Genomic DNA, 13,974 nt, shown 5'->3' with positions numbered 1-13,974 from the left:
CCCTCACACTCACAAGAGATACAGCCTTCAAAAGAAAGAATGCCACCCTGTCTAAAATATAAGGCAAATGGTTAGCAAAGGGGCCAGGAAGGGACACTGGTGAAACAGCAGGAGTACAGTTTAATTAATGAAATATAGGAGAGAGTTGCATATCTTTAACAGTTGTGTGGAAGACAGACTCTCAGTAGGTCTGACATTTCTAAAGGTATAGAGCAGAGTCCTGTCCTCTTTCCCACAAGACAGACTGGACAACATTCCTCCTGAAATAACCAACCAAAGTTCAAGCTTCTGAATGAAAGCAGTTGGTCAGACAGCTCAGGGACTTGGGTACCTGGTTGTGAAGCCAGAGGTTAGAAGTTTGATTCCCCCCCCCCAGTCTCCCCCAGGCAGACTGCACAGTCCCCAAGAACAAGAGAATGGCAAACCACTTCTGAGTTCTTTGTGTCCAGAAAAATCTTGGAGAGGGTCACTATAGATCAGAATTGACTTGGTATCACATACAGTAGTTCTTATTAAGAAACAGAGCAGACGATAGAAAAAAAATCTCTGCATTCTGAAAGCCAAGCATAATTTGTTGTTGCAAGCAGTCGTTAAGCCCTTTGCCTTCTCCCATTCATTATCCCCCCCCCCCCCATGGCCTGTTCTTTGCTGAGCAAGACCATCAGGGCTCCTGGTTGAGGAAACCCCAAGTGAAGGAGAAAGCAAAGCAGCACGGGCAAGTACTGAGTGGCTCACTGCAGCAGAAAACCATAGCAGGACGATCCAAAGTGCCACTCGGATATTAGTCTCAACATCAAAATCGAGATAATATCTGCCACCATATCTACAAAGAGAGTCCAAGGACATAGGCCAACAGTCCAGTAGCCAAATATGGTTGAGGAACTGGAAATAGGAGTCTGGACATATAGGACAAAATTGCAGCAACAACAAACACGTTGTCTTCAGTAGCTTCCAGTCGCAATAGAGCCCTTCCAGCACTCAGCTGTAGGTGTCAGGGTAGTGGGGGAAAGACTCAGCCAAAGAGTTTGGCCTTTCTGGAAGAAGTGCCTAATTTTGAGGAGACTCTTTCTCTCAAGAAGTTCTTCCCCACAACCGAGCATTTTGCCTAGGGTCTTCAGTCGGCCTTTTCTGTTCCCATTCACTGTATGCGGTGGGGTATCTTTCTCCTCCTTAGTCTTCAAGCCCTTGATCACCCAAAGGCTCACTCCTGGCTCTCTAAGTGTCCCTGGCCTGTGGGATTGGGCAGTTCTTCTGCTCTACTGGGCTCTGGAGTGTCAGGTTCATCTCTGCTGGAGAACTCCTCCAAGAGGCATATGGCATCCCATGCTTGAGATGGGATTAGAAGCACCTAACCCTGGTTTGTAGCAAATGCCTGTTTATTGTTATGTCTCAGGCCAGCAAGCTATTTCTTGCAGAAATTCACCATGGAAGCTTCTCATCTCAAACAACGAGAAATACAGAAAGTATGAGGGTAATGTACAAAGTTCTGTTACTTGAACCCACAACAGCAAAGTATAACTTGCCATTTCTTCTGAGAGAAGCCAATAATTTCAACAAAGAGGGACCTGAGACAAGATGCACAGATAGTTATAATGTGATCAGAAAACAAATTCCAAAATGGAAGTTGCAGTAATACTCTCAACAGGCCAAGAGAAAAAGTGCAAAATTATCTGTGCAAACTTTCTGTCACTTCCTCATGCAAAGGTATTCAAAAAGCAGGTCAGGAAAAAGGGAGCTGGAATTACTTAAACTCAGTAAAGCCACATAGTCATGATGCTGATGTCAGTAAAGCAATAGTCTAAGCTGATTGCTAATAAATCTGCATTGCACACAGAGAGAAAATTAGCTAGTTGTACAGTGAGATTTAAACACATAATTATTAGAGGAAGAAAGTCTACCTGTCTCCGAAAAGGTTGATAAAAACAAACTAGGGGCAGGAATTGGCTGGCTAAAATCTTTTCAATAGACAGATGTAGCTCACAATTTAAGCATAAAGGCCTAAATCCATTTACTAGTCCCAACTAGAAAAGGCATTTGATCAATGTGATTTGTATAAATGTTGATTTACTACTCCGCATTGATTCAATTAGGTTATTCTAGTTGACTAAGCGGTTGCATTGTGGTCAAAAGTAAATATATATATAGTAGGCTGCCAAACTTGTATTTCCCATAAGCTTGCAATAATAATATTTTAAAAATCCAGAACTAGAGCTGAAGAGGAGGAAACGTGCCTGTGTTTCATGATGGGACAGCTTGAAAATTTCTCGAGCTACAGGTAATATCCGAGAATCCATTACAAAATATAAAGTTTGCATTAATCCTAGCAATCCAGTCCCACGTAGGTCTGTGCCAGGATCTGTCCCTAAGTATAAAACACACAAAGACGGTTAAACCAGACCAGTCAGTGCTCTCATGCTGGGCATATTTGTGAATTACTGCCTATGTAATGTTACATTAGAGGGCTGTTAATTGCCAAGCCAGACTACTCGATAGAAGCTTATCGCTATCCCCTGGGAGTACAAAATACATCTTCCCATTATGCATGTATGCCCAACTGCCTCCAAAAGTGAAAAACAGAGGAAAATGTCAGTCCAAAGCGAAGTCTTCCAGCCTCGGCTGCAGAGCTCACGGTGATCCAAACTAAGCCGCATTTTGGACGACCTGTTTGCCCTTTAAGCAACAGTGCTCTCCTCTGAAGTCTTGAACCTTTTAGGCTAAGTGCAGCCCCAGTCTGTTTGGGGGGCCCAAACGCTTCCCTAGGCCAAACAAAGACTGGTGGGGGGGGGGCAGGAACTCCTGAGGCTAGGAGAACTGGTTTTTACTCTAAGTCTCAGTGGCTACCAAGTTCATTCTGCCCCATCCTCAAAATCAAAATGGAAAGTGGGTCTCCAGTTACATCCTACTTTGTTTCGGCACCATTTCGGTTCATTTCTGGGCCTGGTGCAGCCGCCCAAGAATGGCTGGGGCCACATTACTGGCCCGCCTGTGGCAGAGGGAAGGCAAACAACAGATTGATGTTTTGGGGTAACAGTGCCCTGCTTCTGGAAAGCTCTGCACAGGGACACTGAACGAGCGGCTACTCTTCTTAGACAAAGCTATGTATTTTTTATGTACTTATACATGCATGCACGCTTTTTCTGCTTTTATCATTCTTATTGCTGTTTTTATTGACTGCTTTGTTTTGGTTTGCTCGGGTTGCTCTTATTGTTTGGTATAAATTCTTGAATTTTTAATATCCATTTTTAAAATAGAGCAAACTAATGTTCGTTTCTCAAGGTAAGGTTTTAAAATATTAAACACACACAAAAAAATCTTACAAATTACAAACCAGTAACCATCCGTGGAATCAGACATGTAAAAATAACTATCAAAAGGCCAAATATTCAGAATTCAAATGACAAGAAGCATGCTAACGAACTGTTTTGCTTCAGCATTCTCCTGCCCAGGAGATTCATGGAAAATACAAAACAAAGAAGTGCAAGCTATTTCCCACCCACCCACCCACACACTTCTGCGATAATTCACCAAGAGAAAAATCAACTCTCTCCTTTGAGTAAATATGGAGTGCCAGATGTGAGCAAGTGCACAGCTCTTCCCATAGGGGAAAATCATGCTCCCTTTCCAGGTGTTACAGCAGAAGCAAGGGGCACCTGTGACACTGATGCATCCTCTTGTGAAAGAGCGGGCAGAGGCTCCGGTGATAGATCAGTGACTTATAGAGAACAGGAAGGATTTCTGACTATGCATTATTTCACATAGCAGTAGCACACAATCCCCTTTTGGCCCAAAGTATACTGCTGAAACTGATTAAGGTACCATAAATGGATTTTAAAGGGATGGAATGGATTTCTGGATGGGAGAATTGAAAGCTTTCTTCAGTTCCACGACTCCAAATAAATAGCTAGGCTCAGAATATTTTAATTCCAACTACATGTTTTTTGTATCAGGCTCCTGTTGGTGGAATACAAAGTTCTAGTAAATATGCCGAAGTTAATCTCATGTGCCTGAATTCTGCCAAGCATGGTAGATGGGGAAGCAACTCCAAACCCTGCACAGGACTTACAGTTGGGGAAGGCAACTGGTGGTCTTCAAAATGTTATTGGGCTGCAATTTCCATCAGCCCTCACTACTAGCTATGCTGATTAGGACTGATGGAAGCTGAACAATACCTGGAGGCCACTAGTTGTTCCCCACTTACAGGGGCAGAGTGAGCCAACTCTGCATATTTGGTCATCTCCTCCAACACTCCCCCCTCAAACACAAACGATCCACAATTGCTGGGATCCTTGATCCGCAGTGACCCCTACTCAAGCACAGCTCAGCAGCATGGGCTGTAGAGTCCTCAGAGCCAGATTTCATATATTGAAGCATGGGTTATTAAGACACACAAAAGGGGAACCCACTTCCTCCACCAAATGCTCAAAAAGGAGATCTCACCACCAGGTAAGCACTCGTTTGCAGAATGTAGTTCTCCTCCTCTTCCCATACCTTGGAATCCCAGGTCTTCCCAGTGGGGTCCATAACGGGCACAATCAAATCGGGAACCTGTTAATTTCTTGTAGATGGTTTGCAGGATTCGCATGTGCACTTTTTCATTGTTATCCAAGCCACCTGTACAAGGAAACACTGATTACTTCCTTCCTGCAACTGAGGATAAGTGTATGATTGCTGAATGTGAAAAGACCAAATTTAATCCTATGTCTGCTCAAAGATTTTGAACAACAGAGAGAGAAAAAGAGAGAGAAACCCTCTGCTTAAATCATAAGGAGGATATCGCCATTCAAAGCAGATAGTAATTGAGCTCTTAAAAAGACACTCATAAAAAAAAAGCATGCTACATCTTTGCTGGATCTTGGGAATGCTTTTTTTTGGGGGGGGGGGAATCACAGCTCTCTGAATCTCCCAGTCACCACAGCTATTGGCCATTTCCTTTCTTGCCCATTATGAGCAGTAGTGCAAAACAAAAGTGATACTTACTGTGAAGCTTCTTTTTCTCCAGTGGAGGGAGGATAATTTAGATTGGAGACCCAACCTCAACCTCAAAAAGGTGAATCAGTTTCTGAAGTGACAAAATTTCTGAAACCTGCACCTCTTTCCGAACAGTTCACCTTCCGAGGTTGGTAATAGCCCTTTGATCTAATTCAGCCTCCTCCATGGCAGAAGAAATTAACATTTCTCTATTAGAACGTATGACACTGTCTTATACTGAGTCAGACTCCTGAAAAAATATTTCCATATTATTCCGTCCATGTAGGCATCCTTCAGTCTTGAGAGACTATGATAACATGCTCTGAACAGAGGTCTTGGAACAGCATCTAGTGTGGTTCAGAAGGCCAATTTGAGAGTGACAATCCCTTTCACACTGAAGACAAATACAATCTGTCCCCTGTCCAGCTCCCTGATTTTGCTGGTTTCAGGACTGCCTTTTTGGCTTGGCCTGCTGAACAAGTGTCTCTTCAAATTGGGAGAGGTCATGATGCACCGCCTGCCTCCAGGCTGAATGCTCAGATGTCAAACTTTTCCATCTGTTGAGGTCCATTCATAAGACCTTCAGATCCCGCTTGCAGATCTCCTTGTATCACAGCTGTAGTCTCCCTCTGGGGCGCTTTCCCTGCACTAATTCTTCATACAGGAGATCTTTTGGAATTCGACTGTCAGCCGTTCTCATGACATGCCCGAGCCAATGTAGATGTTGCTGTTTCAGTAGTGTATACATGCTAAAAATTCTCATTCTAAGACTACTCTATTTGGAACCTTCTACTGGCAAAAATGCATCGGAGATAATGCATATGGAACACGTTCTACTTCTTCTGCCATGCACAGGGGTTCCAGGACTCACTACAGTACAGGAGTGTACTCAGGACACAGGCTCTATAGACCTGGATCTTGGTATATGCCGTCAGCTTCTTATTAAGCCATACTCTCTTTGTGAGTCTAGAGAACATGGCAGCTGCTTTGCCAATGCGTTTATCCAGCTCAACATCTAGAGAGTGTCAGAGATCGTTGAGCCAAGGTACATGAAATCATGAGCGATCTCCAGTTCTTGTGTAGAGATGGTAATACAGGGAAGAGACTCCATGCCCTGGCCCATGACTTGTGTTTTCTTCAGGGTGATTGTTAATCCAAAATCTTTGCAGGCCTTACTAAAACGGTTCATAAGTTCTTGGAGCTCTTCAGCAGAATGGGCAACAACAGCTGCATCATCAGCGGAGAGGAACTCCCTCATGCATTTCAGCTGGACTTGGGTCTTCGCTCTCAATCTAGAGATTAAAAGAGCTTTCCATCTGATCTAGTCAGGAGATAGACATCTTCTGTTGCAGTTCCAAAACCATGCTTCAGCATGACAGCAAAAAAGATCCAAAACAGAGTCAGCGCGAGGACACAGCCCTGTTTCACTCTGCTTCGGATGTCAAAGGGATCTGACGTTGAGCCATCAAAAACTACAGTGCCCGTCATTTCCTCATGAAAGGATCTGATGATGTTAAGGAGTTCAGGTGGACATCCAATCTTGGTAAGTATTTTAAAAAAGTCGTCCCTGCTAACCAAATCAAAGGCCTTTGTAAGATCTATGAAGGCCACGAAGAGTGGCTGTCGTTGTTCCCTACATTTCTCCTGCAACTGTCTGAGGGAAAATACCATGTCAATGGTGGATCTATTAGCTCGAAATCCACACTGTGATTCTGGATAGACTCTGTCTGCAAGCACCTGGAGCCTCTTGAGCACAACACGGGCAAGCAGCTTCCCTACAACGCTGAGAAGAGAGATACCACGGTAGTTATTGCAGTCGCCCCTGTCCCCTTTGTTCTTATACAATGTGATGATGTTTGCATCCTTCATGTCCTGTGGTACTCCACCTTCCTTCCAGCAAAGACAGAAGATTTCACACAGCTCAGTGGTGATTATCTCTTTACAGCATTTCAGCAGGGATGTTATCCTTCCCAGGTGCCTTGAGGGAATCCAAGGCCCCTTTTATTTCTGCTAAAGTTGGTTCGCTGTCCAACTCTTCCAAGACAGGCAAACACTCAATGTTATTTAGTGCGTCTTAGGTTACTACATTCTCTCTGGAATATAGCTCAGATTAATGCTGCACCCAGCGTTCCATTTGCTGTGCTCGGTCCTGGAGGATCACGTTTGTAGCAGACTCCAAAGGAGCAGATTTCTTCTGTATTGGATCTAAAGCCTGCTTGATACCATCATACATTCCCTTGATGTTACCTGTGTCTGCTGCTGTCTGTATCTGAGAGCAGAGCTGAAGCCAATAATCGCTAGAACATCTCCTGGCAGTCTGTTGGACTTTGCTACAAGCAACTCGAAGAACCTGAAAGTTGTACTCACTAGGACAGGCTCTGTATGCTGCTAGAGCTCTCCTCTTTTCCTCAATGCTGGCATCAACTCCTTCGAATGGCTTCAAACCAATCTGCCGTCTTTTTGGTCTTCTTGCCAAATGTGGACAAGGCAGTGTTATAAGCAGCATTTATAAACAGCTGATGTCAATACATGGTCTTCCTTCCTTTTTCATGTGATACAATCTCTTTATTCGCAGTTTGACTCTGCTACACACCACAGAGTAATCAGTATCGCAATCAGCACCCTGGTAACTGCGTGTGATCATAATACTAGGAAGGCTAGAGCATCTAGTGAGGATCAAATCGAGCTGATGCCAATGCTTCAATCTTGGATGTTTCCAAGAGACTCTGTGTTGAAGCTTCGGATTAAAGAATGTGATGCTGACATAGAGACCATAATACGTAATAGCAAAACAGTGTTGGCCATTTTCGTTCATATTCCCAATGCCAAAACAGCCCAGACAATTGGGCCAAGAACTGTGATCAGTACCAATTCTAGCGTTGGTCTCAGAGAATGAACAGCAGCTCTCTCTCGGGGATTTTTTTGATAGTAGCTGCCAGATCATGATAGAATTTGTCTTTGATTTCTGTTGTGGACGACAGTGTTGGTGCATATGCACTAATGAGGCTGACCGGTCCTGCTGATGAGTGGAGCTGCAAAGACAGGATTCTTTCACCCCCCACAGTAGCTGGAACAATGGATCTCAGCAGAGTATTTCTAACCGCAAAGCCAACACCATATTCCCTGGTCTCATTCAATAGTTTTCCCTGCCAGAAGAATGAGAAATTTTTTTTCTTTGACAGAGTCCAACTCTGGCTATCTTGTTTCTTGCAGAGCAACAATATCCATCTGCAGCCTACTCAGTTCCATGTCAATGATAGCTGTCTTGCATGTGTCGCCTATTTCCTGCAGTTTATCAGAAAAGCCAGGGGTAATTGTCTGAACATTCCAGGTGCCCAACTTTAGGGCAGAAGTTTGCTTATGATTATTGCATGGTGCAGGGTTATTGATCTGCTTGTCGGCTTTCACCCTAAACCCCACGCACCCCATGAGGTTAATAGACTGTGGCAAGGCAGCACCTTACTGGCTGGGGGCTGCCCAGGTTAAGGCGGGCGGTAGCTACCTAGTGAGGTGCAATGACCTCTCCATCTTATTAGAAAGGAACATTTTCCAGCCCTATTTGCAGATGGCCAAGGATTGAACCCGGAGCCTTCAGCATATAAAGTATGTGCTGGGCTACTGAGCTCATGCGCAACCCTTCCAAAGGTTTCAAGACATGGCCATATCAAGCAGATTGCAATCAAGACAGAGATGATGGCTGCCTTTGCTGTAGGAAACAATACTCACACTGGGCTATTGCCAAGGCTAAGTCTCTCTCACTTTGCAGCTGCTGATGAAGACGGGGAGGGCCAAATAAGAAATGGGTGATGGCAGCCAGTCCTCTCCTTTGCACTGTTGGCTGAATCCTTTTCTGGAAGAAGGAAAATTAAAAGAATGGAGGTGTGTGCAGCATCACTGAGAAAATGGAATGGAAGCCAAAACATGGTTGCAAGCACATGGAAGAGGGAATGAGTGCACTGTTTGAATGGGAAGATTGCACGCCTTGAAGGCAAGAGCTGTTTCAAGGCTGATGGGAAAGGGGGGTTGGGAGCAGATGGGACTGCCTTGAACATGCAATCAGACTTCACATTATACTCATGTTCCTGCAACAAAGAAAGGGATACTACATCCAAGTTGGTTCAACCCTCGTTGAACAAACTCTAGAAAACTTGTCCTGGAAGTGCTCAGGCAGCATAAGTGGGTGAATTCTACACAAGCCTTGCTCGTGTGGAAGAAGAATGACCAGTGAAAAGTAACAGTGCAGAGATTCCTAAAAAAGACATTGGTTGCATGACAGAAAAAAAAGTCAGTTCAAATCAAGAACACAGCTGTGGAAAAAGGCACACTAGGAATTATGAATCAGGCATCTGACAGTTTTGCATGGGATGAGGCTGCTGCAATTTTGGACAGGTTGGCTTTAAAGTTGGACCAGCAAGAAGCTGTTTGCAATAGGATATGTTGCAAGCAGATGGAAGCAGTAACTATTTATCAGGTGGAAGAAAATTCAAGGTCCTCAGGTCCTCAGCCCCGGCCTTGCAGTCTTATCCTTTCCTTAGCAAGAAGGAAGAAGGGCCGGGAGAGAAAAGGCTAAATGACAGAGGCTCCACCTACTGGCTCCAATCAATTTTCCTCCCGCTTTCAAAATGAAATAGGAATAAAAGTACTTACTTTGAAGTGCTCTGAAGACCAAGCAGGAAGTGTTAAGGCAGCATTTTCCATGCCTAAAATACTTAAGCAGTATGACTGTTAAATCAATCCTAGTTGGCACATACATACCCTGCAGTCTGAGAGATCTGCTGTCTGGAAATACTGCAGTGCTTCATTGAAAGAGATTAAAGGTATGGGGCCAAGAGGCTTCTCCACAATGCCTACAGTTGGGAAGAAAGAAGAAAAAGAGCATTTTCCCCCCTTCCCATCATTCTCCTTGATAAATTCAAAAGACAACGTGGAACATTATCATTCAAAGTGTTAAGACACCAACACAATCTGTTTTTAAAATGCTACACTGGAATTTGGGCTATGTTTATTTGCTCAAGCAAATAAAGCAAACAAACAAACAAACAAACAGAGAGATTTAGGGCAGACCACGAAAGCAGTTCTTGGGCAAGGGAGCAGGACTTAAATAGACATCTTTGCTGACAACACTAAACCATAGAATCATAATGTTGGAAGGGGCTTTTAAGGCCATCAAGTCCAACCCTCTGCTCAATGTAGGAATACAAATCAAAATATATCTGGCACATGGTTGTCCAATTTGACTGTGTGCTGTCAAGTTGATTCCTTGACCCCTTTCCGTACTGATACCAAAAACAATACTTTCTTTCAGGTAATATATAAATGCACATATATGTCACCATACTTGTTTCAGTTGTGTTTCTATTCTACTCTGGTACCTATATGAATGAAGGGCATATTTAAAATAATAAAATAAATAAAACATATAGAACAAATGTAATGAACCCCTGCCACCCATTGAGACACACTGATGGGGTTGGAACTGACTACCTATAGAACTGATCTTAAAGCTGTGATGTACATTTCAGTAAAAATTCTGTCTTCGTGCACCAAAAATGGCAAACTCTTCGGGGAGCAATTAAAGGAGAAGAAAATAAAACTGCAACGATCAGAATGCTTTTGTTGTTATTATTCCACAAATAGCTATAGGAAAGCTAAAGCAGCCTGTGGTTACTGGGAGTGCAGATTTAACTTTCTCTCGTCCCTTGCTCAGTCACTTTTTACAATGCCCCCAAAAAGCTTGAACGGTCTTGGCACTGTGGGTGGGTGTCATCCACAGACACAGTAGCCCTTACAATGCAAAGCCAGCTTTATGGGTGTTGGGGAGCGTAACAGTTAAATTTCACCTCCCTACTCATCAACATGAGATTGACTCATTCTGACAGGAAACACTGCATAATCACATGTGCTACAATCATCCCAATAGTTTTCTTCTACCTTTAATTAATCATCTTTACCCAAGCCTCCAATCCTATGCCCTGGTATTTAGGAATTATCCCTGCTGGACACCACTTAAAAAAAACACCAGCCTACATGGAGGCACATAACTATGTTTGTATTTTTAGTGGGGACTTTTATTGGGTGGGGAGTGTTGGAGGATTTTTTAGTGGGTGGGGAGTGTTTGGGGAATGTTATGTGTGTGCATATGTCTGGTCTCTGGGTGTCTGTGAATTTCATTGTATGGGTTACAATGACAATAAATAAATTAAAAAAATTATACACAGCTCAGAGAAAATGGAGAGAGAGTTTTTCCCCTTTCTCCTTATACTACAGCTCAGGGTCAACCAATGAAGCCAAACAGCAAGACTAACATTCAACAGTGGTTTAAACAGTTCTACTCTCCCCTTCCCCCCGCAAATTTCTATGGCTGAGCAGGGACTTGAATCCAGGCCTCCTGAGTCCTACTCCATTACTCTATCCATTACAGCAGTGGTTCTTAACGTGGGCGATAATGCCCCCCAGGGGGCGATTTCATTTTTCAGGGGGGCAGTAGAACGAAAAGGGGCGGTGTGGGGGCGCTGGAGCAGAAGGGGGGCGGTAGGGGGGCGCTGGAGCAAGCCAAACCTGTGAAGATGGCTGCAGCCTTTTTACAATGTGCATGAATATATATTTTCCTCCAATCTTAATTTAGTTTCTGAGTTTTTGTCTTGAAATTTTTAGTTCCTGCATTGCGCTTTGTTTTTATGCCCTTTTTATATTTCTTTTTGCGTCTTAAAATTCGCTTGTAACTAAATCATTAAATGTTACTTTTTGGGGGCATTTCATTTTCTTGGAATTGAATTTTTTTCCCCAGGGGTCATTGGATTTAAGTGTCAGAAATAATAAATAAATAAATAAATAAATAAATAAATAAATAAATAAATAAATAAATAAATAAATAAATAAATAAATAAATAAATATCATCACCATGGCGAGGGGGGGCGATGATAACTTCCTCAATGGCTCAAGGGGGCGTTTCTTTCAAAAAGGTTAAGAACCACTGCATTACAGCACACTAGGTACCCCTATATTAAAACCTGGTTCAATGTTAAGTAACACGGTAACTGACAAGTCTAGTCCAATACTAGTTATGTGTTGTCAAGTTGGAACCAAGTTATAGCAACCCAAATAGAGCTTTGTAAATAAGTGGAATATTTAAAGAATGGTTCTACCGCTTTCACATCCCTCATGAGTTTCCATGGAAAAGTGGGATTTCAAGCTCTGTTCCCCAGATTCATCACTCTATCCACCACACCATGCTGAATTCCACTAGTCGTCATATGCGACTTCCAGAAATGGGTGGCATGCATCCGAATGCCAGCTCCTGGGGGTAACAGCAGGGGCAGGTCCTGAACTTACCATCTTGCTGCTGGAACTGTCGTAGGAAACTGCAGCAGCAATATTACATTGCATTTCTTATTTCCTGCACTGCTGGGAGCAAAGTCCTAAGAACTTTTTTAGGGAGATGATATGTTTACTAAATCACAGGTTTTATTTTTCAGGAAGCAAATTAGCAACTATTGACCATTGTTTTAAATCAGCAACCAAAGATTTAGGAACAGCTCCAGTTGCTGAAATTAGCATGGGGAGGAGAATGATTGATTCTTGGAACCGATTTCCCACCGATATGAAGGTCCTACTACATATATAATTATTATAATATATATAATATTGTAACTGGCATGTAGTGTGGTATAGTGGACAAAGTAACAGATTAGGGCCCTGGAGACCAGGTTTCGAATCTTCGCTTGGCCATCAAAACTCGCTGGGGATGTGGAACTGGTAAAACGGTTCCTTAAATATCTTTCTTACTGTGAAAACTCTATTAGGGTCACTATAAGTCGGTTCTGACTCAACAGCACGTAACTAATGATAAGATTCTAATACAATATATTTATTTTTATTATTACAATTAATTATTATTAATAATAATAATACAGTGGTGCCTCGCAAGACGAATGCCTCACAGGACGAAAAACCCGCAAGACGATTGTTTTTCCCTATCTGTATGGCTCCTCGCAAGACGGCTTCTTCTGTGACCATGCTTCGCAAGATGGGTTTTTTTTTCTTCTCGAGACCGATGCCTCGCAGGACGAATAAATTTCATTTGTCTTGCTCCCATAGGGAACCTTGCAAGACAATTTTTTCGCAAGACAGCGCTTCTCGCGGAACGGATTACATTTGTCTTGCGAGGCACCACTGTATTAATATTATCATGGCTTATACCTCACCTTTTACCCAGGATTGAGACTCAAAATGGCTCATACCAAGATGAACCACTAAACCTAACTAGACTAAATAGTCCTCTGGTCCGACCTACAAGTCCTCTTTTTACTTCTGAGTGAATACAGAATAAAAACGGAGAGGATCAGGCTGCAAGGAGAGCATATTTTTGAGGAGGAGGAAAGAGAATTACAGTACTCTCTCACCCTGTGTCAGAAAAATAAGTTATCCCTGTTTAGCAAATAATCAATTATCTCCGAGAGGCTGCTCCCACTAAGACATGCCAATCTGTGAAGGCTCTTACAAGTGGTTATTGTTTTGATTTGACATCCAGGTTTCTTTTTCTTTGGATAGTTGGAGTTTAAATGATTTTCTGGATCTCACCATTTAGGCTTCATGAGTGGGGTTGGGTAGCTATGGCTTTGTTTTTAAATTTTAGCCACCCAGAGTAGTGCCCTTGGCACTAGATGGGTGGGATGGATGGATAACAATTAAGCGCAGCCACAGAGAAATTTCAGATCATGGTCTCCTATTTAAAGTACAGAAATTTGCATGGAAAGTCATGCCTCAATCTCACTAAAGTGGCAATCCTTGATCTTCCATCTCAATCTTTAATTCTGCAGTAAAAAGGGAAAGCACATTTAACTCTGCAATCCTTTATTCATGAAAAGCAGAAGTCGACCTAAATGCTAAAGTTCTCTTAGAATCTTCCAATAAATTTCTAACATGTAAAGCAGAAATCTCCATGCTTTCAACAGACCCATCATGCTGCTCAAGCTGGACCAGCAAGTTGTCACTGTTTTCAAGCT

The 13,974-nt window shown here is 42.8% G+C and overlaps 1 protein-coding gene across 6 annotated transcripts in view; it reads right to left on the bottom strand.

Moving 5' to 3' along the window:
• ELMOD3 (ELMO domain containing 3) overlaps positions 1-13,974 on the bottom strand; it is a 42,396-nt gene that overhangs the window by 15,503 nt on the left and 12,919 nt on the right. For 4 of the 6 annotated variants that reach the window (XR_013538297.1, XM_072979216.2, XM_072979218.2 and 1 more), the window contains exons 5-8: positions 9,724-9,815; positions 8,695-8,818; positions 4,438-4,611; positions 2,232-2,362 (exon numbers count right to left, since the gene is read on the bottom strand). Coding sequence is in view for 5 of the 6 variants with exons in the window: in XM_072979216.2 (XP_072835317.2) it covers positions 2,232-2,362; positions 4,438-4,611; positions 8,695-8,818; positions 9,724-9,815 (521 nt within the window). In the remaining variant the exon portion in view is untranslated. The remainder of the gene's footprint in view (positions 1-2,231; positions 2,363-4,437; positions 4,612-8,694; positions 8,819-9,723; positions 9,816-13,974) is intronic. The other 2 variants (XM_072979219.2, XM_078379790.1) reach the window with 1 other exon arrangement.

This window comes from Pogona vitticeps, chromosome 8 (assembly GCF_051106095.1).
Source record: "Pogona vitticeps strain Pit_001003342236 chromosome 8, PviZW2.1, whole genome shotgun sequence".
Lineage (NCBI taxonomy): Eukaryota > Metazoa > Chordata > Lepidosauria > Squamata > Agamidae > Pogona > Pogona vitticeps.
This window is presented reverse-complemented; position numbering and strand designations above follow the sequence as displayed.